Source organism: Arabidopsis lyrata (genome assembly GCF_000004255.2).
Source record: "Arabidopsis lyrata subsp. lyrata unplaced genomic scaffold ARALYscaffold_1, whole genome shotgun sequence".
Classification (NCBI taxonomy): Eukaryota; Viridiplantae; Streptophyta; class Magnoliopsida; order Brassicales; family Brassicaceae; genus Arabidopsis; species Arabidopsis lyrata.
Window position 1 is genome coordinate 8,333,543 of NW_003302555.1, and position 15,075 is coordinate 8,348,617.

At 37.4% G+C, this 15,075-nt stretch overlaps 2 protein-coding genes across 3 annotated transcripts; both read right to left on the minus strand.

Annotated features, from left to right (window-relative positions):
- Positions 1-7,915: 7,915 nt before the first annotated feature.
- LOC9326412 (abscisic acid 8'-hydroxylase 4) lies at positions 7,916-10,861 on the minus strand. 2 transcript variants are annotated; one of them, XM_021013675.1, is made up of 10 exons: positions 10,461-10,861; positions 10,062-10,383; positions 9,674-9,823; positions 9,311-9,488; positions 9,055-9,134; positions 8,826-8,915; positions 8,662-8,740; positions 8,465-8,571; positions 8,250-8,368; positions 7,916-8,143 (listed from the first exon to the last, which is right to left on the minus strand). In XM_021013675.1, the coding sequence occupies exons 1-10, from the start codon at positions 10,670-10,672 to the stop codon at positions 8,068-8,070; spliced, it is 1,413 nt and encodes a 470-aa protein (XP_020869334.1). In that variant the 5' UTR covers positions 10,673-10,861; the 3' UTR covers positions 7,916-8,067. The 2 variants fall into 2 exon arrangements, with proteins under 2 accessions (XP_020869334.1, XP_020869333.1); XM_021013674.1 differs by having other exon boundaries at positions 7,916-8,157; positions 10,461-10,855.
- Positions 10,862-11,689: 828 nt separating this feature from the next.
- Positions 11,690-15,044, minus strand: LOC9329119 (jasmonate O-methyltransferase). The gene is made up of 4 exons (XM_002893011.2): positions 14,740-15,044; positions 14,166-14,591; positions 13,330-13,617; positions 11,690-12,209 (listed from the first exon to the last, which is right to left on the minus strand). Exons 1-4 carry the CDS (start codon positions 14,812-14,814, stop codon positions 11,829-11,831), a joined length of 1,170 nt encoding a protein of 389 aa, XP_002893057.1. The 5' UTR covers positions 14,815-15,044; the 3' UTR covers positions 11,690-11,828.
- Positions 15,045-15,075: the final 31 nt, after the last annotated feature.

Consider the following 15,075-nt stretch of genomic DNA (forward strand, 5'->3'; position numbering starts at 1 on the left):
TCTTCCGAAGTCTCCTTTTTTCCGACATAAGCTTCCGGTGTTGAAGCTCGAGTGCCTCTATGAACGCCGTCGCTGTTCCTTGGTCTCTGATTGAGAGATCTCTGATCAAAGCACATGGGGCTCGGATCTGAGATCTCGAGAAGCCGCGAAGTGGAGGAGGCTGCCTGCTTGGCTCATTTGGAACATCTTCGTTTATCATTCCGATTCTGGTGAAGTCGGGCATAGATTCTGAACAGCGAAGATTGAACTCCATACCTACTAAAATGAAAAGAATGGTGAGGAGTAAAGGGAAATTGAGACAACAATTTATAGAAAAGTCATATCCCTAACAAGCTGCGGATTCTATCCAAAGAATGGAATGATTCGCGGAGAGATTTATGCCCTCGAATGGATCCTGCATTAAAAGACGCATCTCCAAGAATATTTGGAAAGAAAGGAAAGTAGCAAATATTTCCATAAAATTAAAAAGGGCCGAAGCCCATTACGAGTTTTTAAAAAAAAAAAAGAGAAGAAGTGAAGAAATTAAAGAACATTTATGGGAGAGGCTCAGGAACAGGCTCCTTCATCGCCGGTTTAGTCTTCGAAGTGGACGCCTTGTTTTTGGCATCCACTTCGGAACGATCGTGAACGCGTTCCCGGCAGTTGCTGGCCTCCTCCTCCAAGTCCTCTTCCTCTTCACTGTCGGATGGAACGGCGAAGACAGGGGCATTCACGGGACCCGGGACTCCTCTAGCACGGAGATACATCCGAAGCATCTTCGGGATCTCAGCAACGGAATCGAAGTTCCGCCACTCCCATTGAAAGGGATCACTCTCCAAAGCCCGTATCTTCCTTTCCACCCGAGCGATACGAGCCTCGAGCGTCTGCCTTTTGAGTCCCAGCGGCTGCCTCTCTTCACACAGGCGACGGTGCTTGTCGGCGACCTAGCATAAAAATGAGTGAATAAGGCAAAACAAGAAGTTTTAAATCAAAAACTTTAATATTTACCTTGTCGATAAAATCGCAAGCCTCTTTCTTCTCCTTCGGAGGAAAGTGAAAGACGGCGTGAGGGAAGAGAACGCCGGCCGGTTCAAAGCCGTCGCCGGACAAGAAAAGTGGGCTGCCGGGATCGATGGGGGCTACTTCTTCGTTTTCCATTCTTAAAATATTTCTCAAGTGAGATTCTATAGTCATGTTTAATAAAGCCTAGAGGTAGGTAAGCCTTTATTTATAATGATTTAGGGTTTGTCTTGGAACCATAAATCCATTAATGGTAGCGTTTCCGAGTGGGTTAAACCATTTTTGGAAAATCGAGAAAAGGCAATTATTACATTAAAAGGCGAGCCGTTTTCTTTAAGAAGGGAAAGAGCAACCGTCGCATTAACTGCAAAAGTTTCTAAGGCCCAAGCCCAACAAGTTTACCGAGTTGACTAAACCCGAAGTGGGGAACTCGCTTTAAGCCGAGCTCAGCTCTCGCATTCTAAAGAGAAAGGTCTGATCAGCCTAAAAATCTCGAAAGCATTGCCACAAGGACACAAAAGGTTAAAAGCGAACTTTGCAAACCCGCATATAATTTTAACCAAACCCCCTTGGGCCACAACCCAGAAAGGTTTAAAAGCCTCCTCAGGCAAATATCTTGTTCAAAAGAAACAATAAAGCCTCCTTAGGCCAAAATAAATTAAGTCTTAAAGTTAAAGGGACAATCCCCAATTTAAAGTGGACGCAGCCACTACGGAGTGATCTCCACCCCGGACTCCGGCTCAGCAACCAAAGTTTCATTCACCTCCTTGACTGGTGCTTGATCAGATGAAGCTCCCTGACCACCCTCCGCGGTACAACCAACTTCCGGAGTGACCTCTGGTACCATAGGAGCTGCGGGCGAGACAACGTCTTCCGTCTCACTTAAGCCTAGAAGTAATAATTCCAATCAATCAAAGGTACAAGGTAAAAAAAAAAGGTAAGCCACAGGAGCCAAGCGTTACCTGCCCAGTCTAAACCCGATTCACTTATAGGAGGTGATTCAGTAAAGAATGCCTCGAAGTCAAGCGGGTTGAAGGTCGAAGTGGGAAGAGCTGCCAAGCGACTCCGTTTTTCAGAAAGGTTAGTCGACAGCTCGGTCCTTTCTTGCTCCTCGGAGAAATCTGCTTCATGGATTTGGTCCAGCAGAATCAGGTTGCTTCATGCTCCTTGATGTCTGACTCCAAGTCCGACCTAGCTTTCTCGGTTTGCATGAAGCGAATGGCCCTTGGATCAATTCCATCCCGCGATCTTACCTCTTTTCTGGCCTTCGATGCCGACCTTGCCAACTCAGAATCACGCAACTTGGCTAGCGCCTTGTACTTCACGTCAAGCTCGATAAGTTGGTTGTTCAGGGTGTCGGCGGTTGATTCGGATTCATGAAGTCTACCCTGAACACCAGACAGTTCGTCCTGGAGTTTGTAATTCCGATCATAGTAGTCTTGCAGTTCCCCCTTTACCTGCGCCAGCTCCGACGTCAACCTATCGACCTTATCCTCCAGATCGTGCTTTGAGCCAGCAGAAGAGTTGAGGTCAGCCTCAAGAGCTAAGAATTTCTTCTTCCACATGTCAATCTCCTTCTCCCGTCCAATGACCAACCCTTCGTAATGTTCGATCATGTCGTTAAATTCGCTATGAGCCTGGCATTACACATGAACCAGGGATGGTGAGTCTATGAGCCTGGCATTACACATGAACCAGGGATGGTGAGTCAGTTCGCAGAATGGCAATGCAAAGAAAAAAAAAAAAAAAAAAACGGGACTAACCCGAGATGAGTGATAAGCGTGAAGCAAATAGCGTTCACGAATTGCAGGGCGCCATTTGTTGAAATCTGGCAAGATCGAACCCGAACGGGTCTTGAAGCATCGGAAGACGCTGCCTTCTGTCTCCATAGCTGCGAAGAAAGAAGAGTTGTAAAAATCGGAATCTTAATGGAAATATAAAAAAAACGTTGAATACTGTATGAATCACCGAACCTGAAAGTGATTTGACTTGAGGGACAAGAGCAGGTTTTAACCTCGAGGAAGTATCTCGAGATTCGGAATCTCCCTTTTTCGGAGACGCACTCCGGGCAGTCTTTCCACTATCAGGTTGGGAGGAGGAAGACATATCAACCGGTCGTGGAGGACCCATTGGTTCACGAGGAGGGGATGATCGAGGTGAGCGGTCAGTCCGGGCCCTCGACTTTTCCCTCCGCGGAGAAGAATCGCTGCGAGAGGACTTGTCTCTCTTCCGGCGAACCAAGTTCTTAATTGGTTCATTACTAAAATCATCTCGGGGAGGACGAGGTGAATCACGGCGAGGAGATTGATCCCTCCGAGGAGAACGTGAGTCGCGACGATCGCGACGAGGAGTTAATCTGAAGGAAGCGACAGATCGGGCTCCCTCGGTGCTGCCATCATCAACCAGCAAGGTCCTGCTGTAGTCCTTCTTGTCTATAGAAGTTGCGAGAAACTTTTTCTTCTCCTCGCAGGCCTCAGCCATCGGCTTGGAAAGCAACTTACGTTTGGCCGCAAGGGCCCGAGATGACATTCCCTGAGTTGAGGGAGGGGGAGGAATTTGGTGAAGATGACCAGGCGGACTCATCCTGAGTCTGTGGTTAGCTTCTAGGAATCGTTCAAGAGTGAAGGAATTCCAAAGGGTTTCCCCTTCAAGAATTATTTTGAAGAATTCGATGAACTCTTCAGATGGGAGGTTGGAAGCGATGAAAGCTGCGAAATGAAACAACGGTGTTAGTCAATAAAGATAAAGAAACAACCGGGAAAGATACGGGCAACCTAATCACTACCGGGTTTCGCAGACCACTTCGAAGGGAGAAAATCTGCGAGATTTCCAATCGAAGCGGGGGTTTTCTTAATTAGAAACCAAGGATGATGCCAATTTTCATCCTTGTTCGGAAGATGTGAAATGATGTTCCTGTTGGCATTGGGATACGCCGAGAAATACCCTGTTTTCTTCGATGAACTTCTCACGCTCAGAAGCTCATTGAGTTCAGCAACTCCGATAACGTAACCGGCCTCCGCCGCGATTGTTATAATTCCAAGAATAGTACGGAGAAGATTTGGGGTTAATTGGGGAAGAGCGATTTCAAGAGCCGCTAGGTATAGAACTAGGGCTTCGGGAAGAGGAAAGGTCAGCCCGCAACCTTTGAAATAAATCTCATACACACAGAAGTAACCATCACGATGGTTCTCTGGGGATTCTGTGGGGGAAGCTATTTGTGCTTCCGCCATAATTTCCGGCGGAATCCGGCAAAGCTCTTTCAACCGCTCGAGGGATTGAAGAGTACAAGTGGACCTATAGTGCGGACCGGCAATATCATCAGAGCGGGTGCACTCGTCATTGCTAGAACGCCTCTCATCGAAAGACGGAGACTCGGGTCTATCGGAATCGGAAGTCATTGGGAAGAAAGAAAAATTCAAGATTCGGCGAAGAAGGGTTTTGGTGAAGGAACGAAGAGAGAGGTTTTGATTAAAGTACAAAAGTAAAAGAAGAGAGTAATGGTGAAAAGAAGTTACCTCAAGCTAATGATGAAACCGCCTCGGAAGTCGTGTGGAAAGTGGGAAGGTTTTTCCCGTTTTAATAGTAATTAATCAATATACCGTCATAATGATGACAGATGTCACTTGGTTAAAAATGGCTAGTGCCGAAATTAAAGGAGTGATGAGATTTTCGGCGGGAAATCAGAAAGATTCTCGAGCGCAATCTTTGGCCACTTGAGCATTTAAAGTCCTCCGAATTGGAATAGCACTTCGAAGAACTTGGGGGGCTAATTGTTGGTGTCGGATCCCGCATCAGAAGTACGAGACCAACCAAAGATTGCCACATAATCAAGATAATGGCCCATAAAGGATGAAGCCCATTGGACCCGTGAGCCGAAGGGACGGTCGAAGTGGTTGTCACCATTTCGAGAATCCAAAGTGACTGCACTGTGACACGAGTTCGGTGAAGAAGACACGGGTAAGTCGGTTCAAGGACACTTGGGCCAAAAGAGGCGAGGCCCATGAAGATCAGAGTCAACTCAAATTCAAACGTTGAGCATTAAAACCGAAGAATCAAAACGGACACATTTAAGAAGAAATAATTGTACTTAATTACTCATTTTAATGTCGTTTATCTATGTATAAATATAGAGGCCAATGGCCATGTAAAGGGGATCTTCTTCTGGAGAAAAGAAATACTATAGCAATTTTTCGTACCAATTTATAAGTTTTTACATATTCATTTTTGTCCCTCAAGAATAATCTTTCCCACCTAATAAAATACTTGAGTGTGTGAATCCGACTTCCACAGTGTTGTTTATTTAAATTATTGTATTGTATACAATAATTTAAATAAACATTCTTAAAAATTAGAGACGACCTCTAACAAAAACTATGTTTTTCAAAAACATTGAAACCATACATTAGTAGTTATATTATATGTATATAATTAATGTAATATTATTAGGACTATATTTTTATATAAAAGTTTCTGAATTTTTTATTTTATTTTATTATCTTATCAATTTTGTTATAAAGGTTTTATTGTAATTTAGTTTTTTTTTTTTTTCTTACGATCATATAAAATAAATAAACATTCTTAAAAAGCATCATTTTTGTTACTTTGTCATCATACATGCGTATTTTATTTTACTTTTTTTGTTAAACACATACATGGGTATTATTTTTTATACGAATTGTGCTATTGAATACTCGCTGGCTACATAATATTTTTTAATCAAAATATATGAAAAATTTCAACTGGTAATCTTAATTTAGTTGTTGATCTTCTTTCCAATGGAAGTTCCTTTTAATCTATTTATTAACACATTTGTCCCCCCAAAAAGTTTGTCCAAAGTATGAAGTTATTAAGACATGTTCTTATCCACTACTTTGTTTGTTCTAAAAATTATTGGCACCAAGTCACCAACATTTTTACTTTTGTTGTTTCTATATTATATTTTTCATAAGCATACATGAGTCCACGTCCTCACAATGAGATGAATAATACAATATTATTGGACCCGACACATTTGTCATTGACAACCTAAAAACATACAGAATTGTATTAGAGTTGCAAGGCATAAGGCACTTACAAACTTTTTCTTATAATAAATGTGATTTTAGTACAATAATAAGATTAAAAATGTAAAAATTGATAACCAGAAGTAAAACTTCGTCATTTTGTACAGATTTATATAGCTTTAACATTTCTTATTATTTTCTTGCAAGAAAAAGTTTCCTAACTTTTTTTTTTTGAAGATTCTACTAGCAAATATATAGTACAAATGTAGTTCTAGCCATAATTAAATATTGAATATGTACTACTATGAGGAAGCAAAAATTATTATAAGAAAATATTGTTTTGGAAACGATTACGAAGTTGCTCTAAGTAAGCCCACATAAGACGATATTAAAGTTCTAATTAATATGATATAGTATTGGAAAGTAGAGAAAATTGATATAGTAATGACTAATGACACGAAGAAGATATACAAATCCATAATCACAAGCTGACATTAGAACAAAACACTTGCTCCTAGGATCCACAACCTGTTTGATCTCCTTTAATCAAACTTTTGTTGTGTCCATGACATAAATTGGACTTGCTTTGGAATTTAATTATAAACTAATCATCTTTCGCGAACCATTATCCACTTGTACAATCTGTTAAATTTGGGCTAATTCTGGGCTTCCAACTAAAAACTAATTGGCAATTAGTGGATTGGCCCTAACCCTTTATATATTATTGATTGTCCCATCAAACTTCCGATGTGGGACTTGGATTGTATCTCCAACAATCTCCCCTTCAATCCAAGGACCACATGGATCTTAACACACCTCCTCGATCCCTCACTCGGACCGATAATAAGCCCCTTTCTCGGGCCCCATTACTCGGGTTTGAGGTATGTCCGTATCCACTTTTCTAGGTTCACCAGAATTTGAACATTGGGCTCTGATACCATGTTAAATTTGGGCTAATTCTGGGCTTCCAACTAAAAACCAATTGGCAATTAGTGGATTGGCCCTAACCCTTTATATATTATTGATTGTCCCATCAAACTTCCGATGTGAGACTTGGATTGTATCTCCAACACAACCGTTCCTAAAAAAATTTTAATATCCTTGTACGATTATTTTATCACATTGAAATTAAAAAGTACATACTTAAGCTTCTCACTTTGAGCCATTCCTTAGCATCAAAGCAATTGGGAATCAAACTGAAATTGGATTTGTATTGAAAGTGTTATTTTTGCATAAGCCCATTTATCTCAAATAAATAACGTATACTAGTAGTGTAATGGTTATCGTTTTGTTAATATAGTCTTATAAAATAATCGCTTTTACTAGATGCTAGATGTTCAAAATTTATATGTAGTTAATATAAGAGGTCTCAAGAAGCCCACCAACTATGTCTCATGAGAAGCACATCATCCTATGTAATTAGGGTTTTCTAGTAAGTTTAGATTAATATATATATATATGGTACTATGAGACTCAATGTAAGCAACTTTGGGAGTTGCGATTTGGAGCAACTCTCTTATTCTCATCTTATGAAATATCAAATCTAGAATCATTTGATCTTGGTGACAATTTAAGCTTTCTCTCATTTTAGTTTCTTTGCATAATAAAGCTCTTCATGAACTATTCAAATTCTTAGTTTATTTTATCTTAATAAGCTCATTTGAGCATAGAATCACTTGACTAGAAATCTCCACAGTTAAATATTATAGTACTCTGAAATTCCATATGAATGTTTTATGATAGTAAAAAGAAACTCACCTGTCAATAAACAACCATCATTGATTTACTTTATAATTGATATCCCTTAGCTGAAAATTTATAGATCAACATTAGAATTATTATGGTGTTAAATATAGTTATTTAATTTTATGGAGGAATATCAATCATGTGTCCACAAAACACTAGACAACGAGGAAACTTCACCTGTCTTTCGTGTTAGAGTAATGACAAAATGACATTCATTCATGCAAACTCGTAAAAATAATACACATTTGGATATGATTCATCGTATCTAGGAACACTTATTGGGATATAAGATCTAATTTGAAACATATGAATTTACAATCTACGTGACACGCGAATTGGATATCCACTCTTCAATCTTGCAAACAGTGTCCACTTCTCGATGCTTGGATCTCCATCTACCACTTCCCATCTTCAGTTTATTTTTCACAATTATTTAAATATTACTGTTATACAGAATTATTCAAATTTTGCTAATACTAAATATAAAAAAATCGTACTAACCTGTAAGTGGTTATAAAACGGTGGAGAAATACTAACATCATGGCTTTGGCCATAACAAGTCCAAGACATGTTCTTCCTCCCATCCCAAATGCTAGGAAACTGTTTGCTTTTGCTTCCTCCTTTATTAAATTTAGTTTTATTAAGTAAAACCAAAAGCATTTAAATAAAGGAACTGTGAATTTAAGTATATTTACTTTAAATTGTGTTGTATTTACCTCAAACCTTAAAGGGTTGAACTTGTGAGGTTCATTATACACAGTAGGATCAAGATGAATGGATCTTGCGTCAATATTTATATTCCACCCTTTTTTGATCTTATATCCTTTTAAATCAGGAAAAAAAAATGTATCCAAGTCTAGAGATAGTTTATTATAAAAAAAAAATCAGAATATAGGAATTAATCAAAGCAAACCTTCCATTTCACAGTCTTGAAGTACTAATCTTGGGAACCAAGGCACAACAGACGCCATTCTCAGAGATTCTTTCACCATCTATTTCCAAAAATTATATGTACATGTAAACATAGTCTTAACTTTTAAACAAGTTAGTTCATTGAGAAAAACGTTTATATATTACCTTTGAGGCATATGGCATTTCACTGAGATCTTCTAGTTCAAGAAAAGGTTTATTTGACGCCTTATTATTTGTAAGCTGAGATTGCTCTTCCTGTTGACAGACAAAGACAATGACATGTTTTAAAAAACAAAACCCTTTAAATTTGTCTTTATTGAAATTGAAATGCATAAATAAAAGTGCTAAATAATTGTTAAAATATTCCACATGAGAAACTAATTATAGAACTTACAATAAGAATATCCAAAACCTTCTGATTTTCACCGAGGTACTTGATCATCCATGTTAGAGCACTAGCCGTCGTGTCCTGTCCTGTATTTGAAAATATCTTTTTGTATAAACCGGATTCATCATAAATTATAATTAAGATGCAACTAATATTTGATATTTTTATTTTTATTTTTCCTAACCCTTTATTAATTTTTTCTTTTGTTATATTTTCCTCTCTATAAGCTGGTCTAAAATGATGGATGGTTATTAAATGGGACCTGCAATGATCATGGTCAGAATATTGTCCTTAATCTCAGCATCAGTCAACTTAGGAGTGTAGTTATCTACTGCGAGAAGCTGCTGCAGAAAATCTTCATGATGATTATTTTGACTATTTATTTCATTTCTCCGTTCTCTAATTATCTTTTCTAACATCTCCATAACTCTTCCTCTTGCCTGCATCATTCAACACTTCTCATGAATCAAACCAAATTCCCATTTAATTTAAATTCTAGATTAGTATTTAATATGAGATTTCAAAGATCGACACTTCTTGTGAATTAAACCAAATTCCCATTTAATTTAAATTATAAATTAGTATATAATATGACATCTAAAAGAGGGTAATTGAAACTACTTACCATGATTCCCTTGTGGAATCTAGTCCAAGGTAAATTGAGAGGAAAAGCAAGCATGGCTTCACAAACAAAGCCCACATCTTTTTGCATGGAGCCCAATTCTTCTTCGTCTTCTAGACTTATTAACATCTTACACATTGCTTTGAATGTTATCTGCAACATCACCACATCAAAAAAATTATAATTAAGATTTGCCTTTAATAAGAAAAATAAATGAAATTTTGATTTGACTAAAGTTAATTTATCATAGTGCTTTTTCTAATCCTAATCATTTAAGAATTTCTATTTTAGAACATGAGAAGAAAACTGGGCCATGGTTCATTTACTATATGGGCCGAAAGATAAAAGGCTCTCTAAATAGGCCCAATACAACGCGGCATGTGAAACAAACCTGGAGCAAATCTGTGAGCAAGACCACCGTACCACGGTCTTCCCATCCACCAAGAGCGTCCACGACGAGTTCGTCAAATTGTCTAACCATCAGAGCCGTCGATCTTTTGGAGAACAAGTTTATCAAACGGCTACGGAGGATCTTGTGATGGTGTTGAGAAGCACATAGAAGGCTCCGATCACCTACAAGCTCACCTATAGACTTTATGTACCGTTTCGTGAACATCCCTGACTCGTTGTTTAGAACAGCCCGAGCTGAATCGGTCGTCGAAAGAAACACGTGTGTCTCTCCGAACAAACTTGTCCTAAAGCAACCTCCGTACCTGTAATATATAAAAAGTATATATCATGTAAACTGGAAACCTTCTAGCTAGATGGGCCAGAGGCTTCTTTTGTTTACCTGATACGGCGACTACGGACGAATTCGTAGAAGCCTTTGCCGCTGTTGACAGAAAGCATGAACTGAAGTGTTTCTCCGATCACCGGAAAACCATCGCTTCCCGGTGGAACATCAGCTGTTGATTTCTTTCGATCTTGGAACATAATTTTGAGAAATTTTCCAAGTGCTAGCATCGCAGCGCAGAGGACAAGACAGACGCAAAGATGTTCCATTTGGTGTAATTTAGTTCTAAATTTTAGTATACAATCTTGGTTCGAGCTTGTTCATATATAAATATAGAGAGATATTTTGTGTAACGAGTGAGTGGGGTGTTGATCGTTTTGTTACTCCTCATGATGTTTTTTTAGACTAAAATTATTGAATAGGTGTGTGTACATTTATTTTCTTTCAGATAAATCAATCGAGGCTGGCTATACAAATTAAAGAAGGTATATTAAACCAAGAGAATAACGTCTGTAAACTTTTTTTTTAAAACACTTTTCTGTTTTTGTTTTCAAGGTTAACGTATGTAAAATTTGGTGTATAACATTTTCTTGATTTAATTTAACAAAATAAATAAATAAAACATTTTTCATATATATATGAAAATTATCGGTATATCAAACTTCTGTAGTGATAAAAAAATCATCTAGAGACTAGTGTTACAGAGTTAAAGGCATTGACGTATTGTGCAGCTAATCACGATCCTTGGTAGATTACAAATAAATCATGAGCATATGGAAAACATTTCAACGGCTATAAATAAATGTTTTGGTTATGGAACCATTTCGCTGCTTAAGATCAAATTGTCTTGGTCATGGGAGGTGACGCCATGCGCTGAAAGTTGAAACAAAAGGGACAATAGAAATACAGAAATAGAAAAATCATAATTTGGGAGACACGTGGAAGGTGAAGAGAGGCTGTTACGGTATTGCCCTACATTCTCACGAGTCACGAGTGGCCATGATTAACTTGTTTTCCACTTGTTACGGCACAACTCCTAAGTGGCAAGTTAAAGTGATGTTTCACTTTTAACATTCTCACGTCACAACACAACTCACATTCCGCCTTATTAGTGTTCATTTTATAAAAGGAAAAGTAAAAAGAAGAAAAGAAACCCCCCGATAAATATGTGACTACCCAAAAGTTAAGTCTATTTGCATAATTCGCGACTGATGCGTCTCTACATGAACCCATATATGTCTCTCTTTTCAAGGTCCCGCTTGTTTTAATAATCTATAGGTCTACCGTAAAATCACACTCTATTTTATTGTTTTATTCTCGAAGCAAATGATATTACATATACAGTATACTTGATTAGAAAACTTACAAATCATGTCATTGTAGGTCCAAAGACATGTATATATATAGGCATATGTTATATCACGATCAACCGGTTCTAACGAGCGAAACAATAACAATAGCGTATCGAGGCGAGCTTACATAGAAGTACTCTCCCACGATCTTTGCATACCTTTCAAAAAGCTCGTCCATCACATTTTCACCGAATGTAGGTTCTAGCATCGGCTCGACCACGGCTCTTATAGTATTAGCCACTCTTCGTCCACTAGCTAGGGCTTCAGGTTTGGACCTTACTACTAGGTCATAACTCTCCTCACTGATACTCCTACCTTCCCAATCAACCGGACTTATCTCGAGCCTATCGATCGAAAAGGACCCTTCTTTCTCTATCACCATTTTCAACTCTTCGGAGCTTGCAGCATAGTAAGGAGCGTTGAAAGCATCGATCTTCTCTTCCTCGATTATACCCTTAAGATGAAGAAACAAAATAAGGCACCTTTTAGTTATGACTTATTGAGTATTAAACTAACTGGGATAATCATATATTGCTCCAATGTAATTATGGTTGGGTTATTTTTAATCTATTGATCCAATAATCTATCGATCTTGTTAGATCAAACCCAAGATCTAGCATTAGTTTGATCATATTTCTAGAAAATCGTAGGAAATAGTCATGGGTGGTTTTAGAGAAAAATCTAGGCTGCAATATATATATATTGAGAAAAAACTTGATTTCTCTATATTTCAACATAACTATTTAGAACTCAATATATATATATATATATATATATATATATATATATATTTCAACATAACTATTTAGAACTCAATATATATATTGAGTTCTAAATAGTTATGTTGAAATATAGAGAAATCAAGTTTTTTTTTTTTTTTTTATAAATCAAGAAATTTAGTTTAAATTACCAAATATATATTATTAACTATTTGAGTATTTGTAATTATGAGGAGGGTAAAGTGTTTTGCTGCCATACCTTGTTACTTTATCATCAAGAAAAAAAAAATCAGGAACTAATAAAATATGTTTTTTCATAAGTATTCATGTTTTCTCCAAAATTAACTGATTGCATGCTATATATATAGTTAGAATTTAAATGTTTAGTAACTCGAAATTTTAGATAGTATTCGGCATTACAATAATTTCTGTATGGTATCAAATGTATTTGTATATATATCAAATTTCGCCATATAAAATTGACTAACTTGAATGTCAAAATCTTTGTTGACTAACTTAAGTAATTTGAGAAACCTCAACAAATTTTGAAAAGAACACATGGGCCACATTACTAGGACTTAATTGGCCAAGTACGGTGGCCTGGTCAAATCCTTATAGAGTAATATGAGCCATTTATAACTGTAAGTGACTTGCATGTTGGTTATAAATAAATGTTAACATATATATACCATTATACCCAATGGACCTACGCGCAAGAAAGCAGGGTCATGTAACCTCCCTAAATTTTAATATTTTACTTATTATTATGAGAAAAAATACATTTAGCTTGACAAAAAAAAAATAGCTATGTCTGACCTGAGTAAAAAATAATCGTGGGTCCGCTATTGATTATACCTCTTTGGCCATGGACATAAGAGCTTGAGCTAGGAGTTCCCATTGATAGCAACTCTCTTCGGTTGTGGGATCCAGCGAGCTTCTACCAAGGAACGATAAAACCATTCGTCCTCCCGGGACCATCTCCTCAGATCGCGATCTCAAAAAAACCAAGAAATCAGTTTGGAATTGAAGAGCATAAGCTTTATGTGCACTCTTAGGACTTGTCTTTGATATGTATATTTTCCCCATGTTGTCTAAATCAGCTGTTATCGCCCTGTCTTCCTTCTCCACCTCACGACATGGAACCTTAAAAATATATGGATGATAATTCAACTTGTTAGCAACTTAGCATGTCTATTTGTGATATTTTGATAAAATGATAAGCTTATGTGGACCACTACATTTCTGTTTTGTTATGTTGGTTTCCCGAATGAGAAAGATTCCCACGCACTCAATTAAATTTCGTTTAATGAAAGGTATATTACTTGCGTAATATTTTTTCGGTGCTGTTTCGTGAATTACTACTTTTTATGAAAAAATGTCGTGAACTTCATTAACTTTTTTTTTTTATTTTATTTTGTGTAATGACAATAAGTAATTAACAATAGAGCATTTCATTCTTTTAATTTTCTGGATACTTCTTTTTTTTGTCAAAGGTTTTCTGAATATTTAAATGTTAGATTTTTTAAAAATTGCCACAAGTCACAACTATGATATTCCTGTCATAACTCATAAGATTAGATTTGAAAATTCATTTTTCAGAACGATATATAGTTGGCAATTTTTTAAAAAGTTCGTAATTGTTATATACTAATAAGGGGTGAAAATTTGGCATAGAGAAACAGTACACACACCTGAGACAACCAATGTAAACTAGAAGAAGAATGCACAAAGTGAAGGCTCCGGCGAGGAAACAAACGTCCGTAGAACGAGCCAGGGACGGCTGACACAAAACACGATTCTCCTTCTCCGCGACCAAACCCTAAACCATCCTTGTTATTATTAATCCGGTCATAAAACTCCGGCAAAGAAGCAAATATGTAGTTGAAGTCATTGCTAGGGAGGTCGTTGAGAGAGAGTCTGAGCTCAGGGACTGGACGGTCGAGGTCAGGACACAAGTTGTGGATCGTGTCAACTATGTTGGAGATGGACAAGAGACTGTTCGGGCCGGAGGAGCAACCTAAGTCGGCGATTCCAATGCTCGAAATCTCTGAATTTCTCATCATTAGCTTCTTCAAGGCCTCGTCAATTACTCTTCTGCCTAGAGATATTATGTTGCTCTGCGAGATTACACATCATTATACACTTTTCCTTATTATATTCTACTTCTAGAACCAAATTATGTTTAAGTTTTAACTTTTAACAATAATTCACTCGTATATGTATGTGTACACGAGAATATAATGCATATTTATATTAAATAACAACCTGAACGGTGGAGTTCTTGGCATAACTTGTTTCACCGTTTCCTTTGTTCATGTGAAGAACTCGCATTACTTCCATCCCTCTCTTTGTGTCTCTTTCTTTTTGATGAAGCAGAATGTTAATTAATGAATATAGTAAGTGGTGCTAGGTCGATATATATAAGGAAAGACGTGTTATAAGACTATAAGAGATTAGTGTTTTGAGTTTTGTTTGACAGCTAGCCACATGTATCTTTTTTTTGTGGTGTTTTTTCTTTTGGTATAAAGTATAAACTACATGCAGCTTATGTACGTACGTTGGATAGATCTCTCTCTCTCCACACATCGCGATGGTCCCTTG

Excerpts from the sequence above, each read along its gene's own strand:
- LOC9326412 (XM_021013674.1), bottom strand. The coding sequence starts at position 10,672 with ATGGAACATCTTTGCGTCTGTCTTGTCCTCTGCGCTGCGATGCTAGCA. Across the intron at positions 9,489-9,673 it reads GATTCCACAAGGGAATCATG|GCAAGAGGAAGAGTTATGGA; the intron begins GTAAGTAGTTTC and ends TGAATGATGCAG. Across the intron at positions 8,916-9,054 it reads AGGTTTTGGATATTCTTATT|GAAGAGCAATCTCAGCTTAC; the intron begins GTAAGTTCTATA and ends GTCTGTCAACAG.
- LOC9329119 (XM_002893011.2), bottom strand. The coding sequence starts at position 14,814 with ATGGAAGTAATGCGAGTTCTTCACATGAACAAAGGAAACGGTGAAACA. Across the intron at positions 14,592-14,739 it reads CCAAGAACTCCACCGTTCAG|AGCAACATAATATCTCTAGG; the intron begins GTTGTTATTTAA and ends GTAATCTCGCAG. Across the intron at positions 13,618-14,165 it reads GTTTACATTGGTTGTCTCAG|GTTCCATGTCGTGAGGTGGA; the intron begins GTGTGTGTACTG and ends TATATTTTTAAG.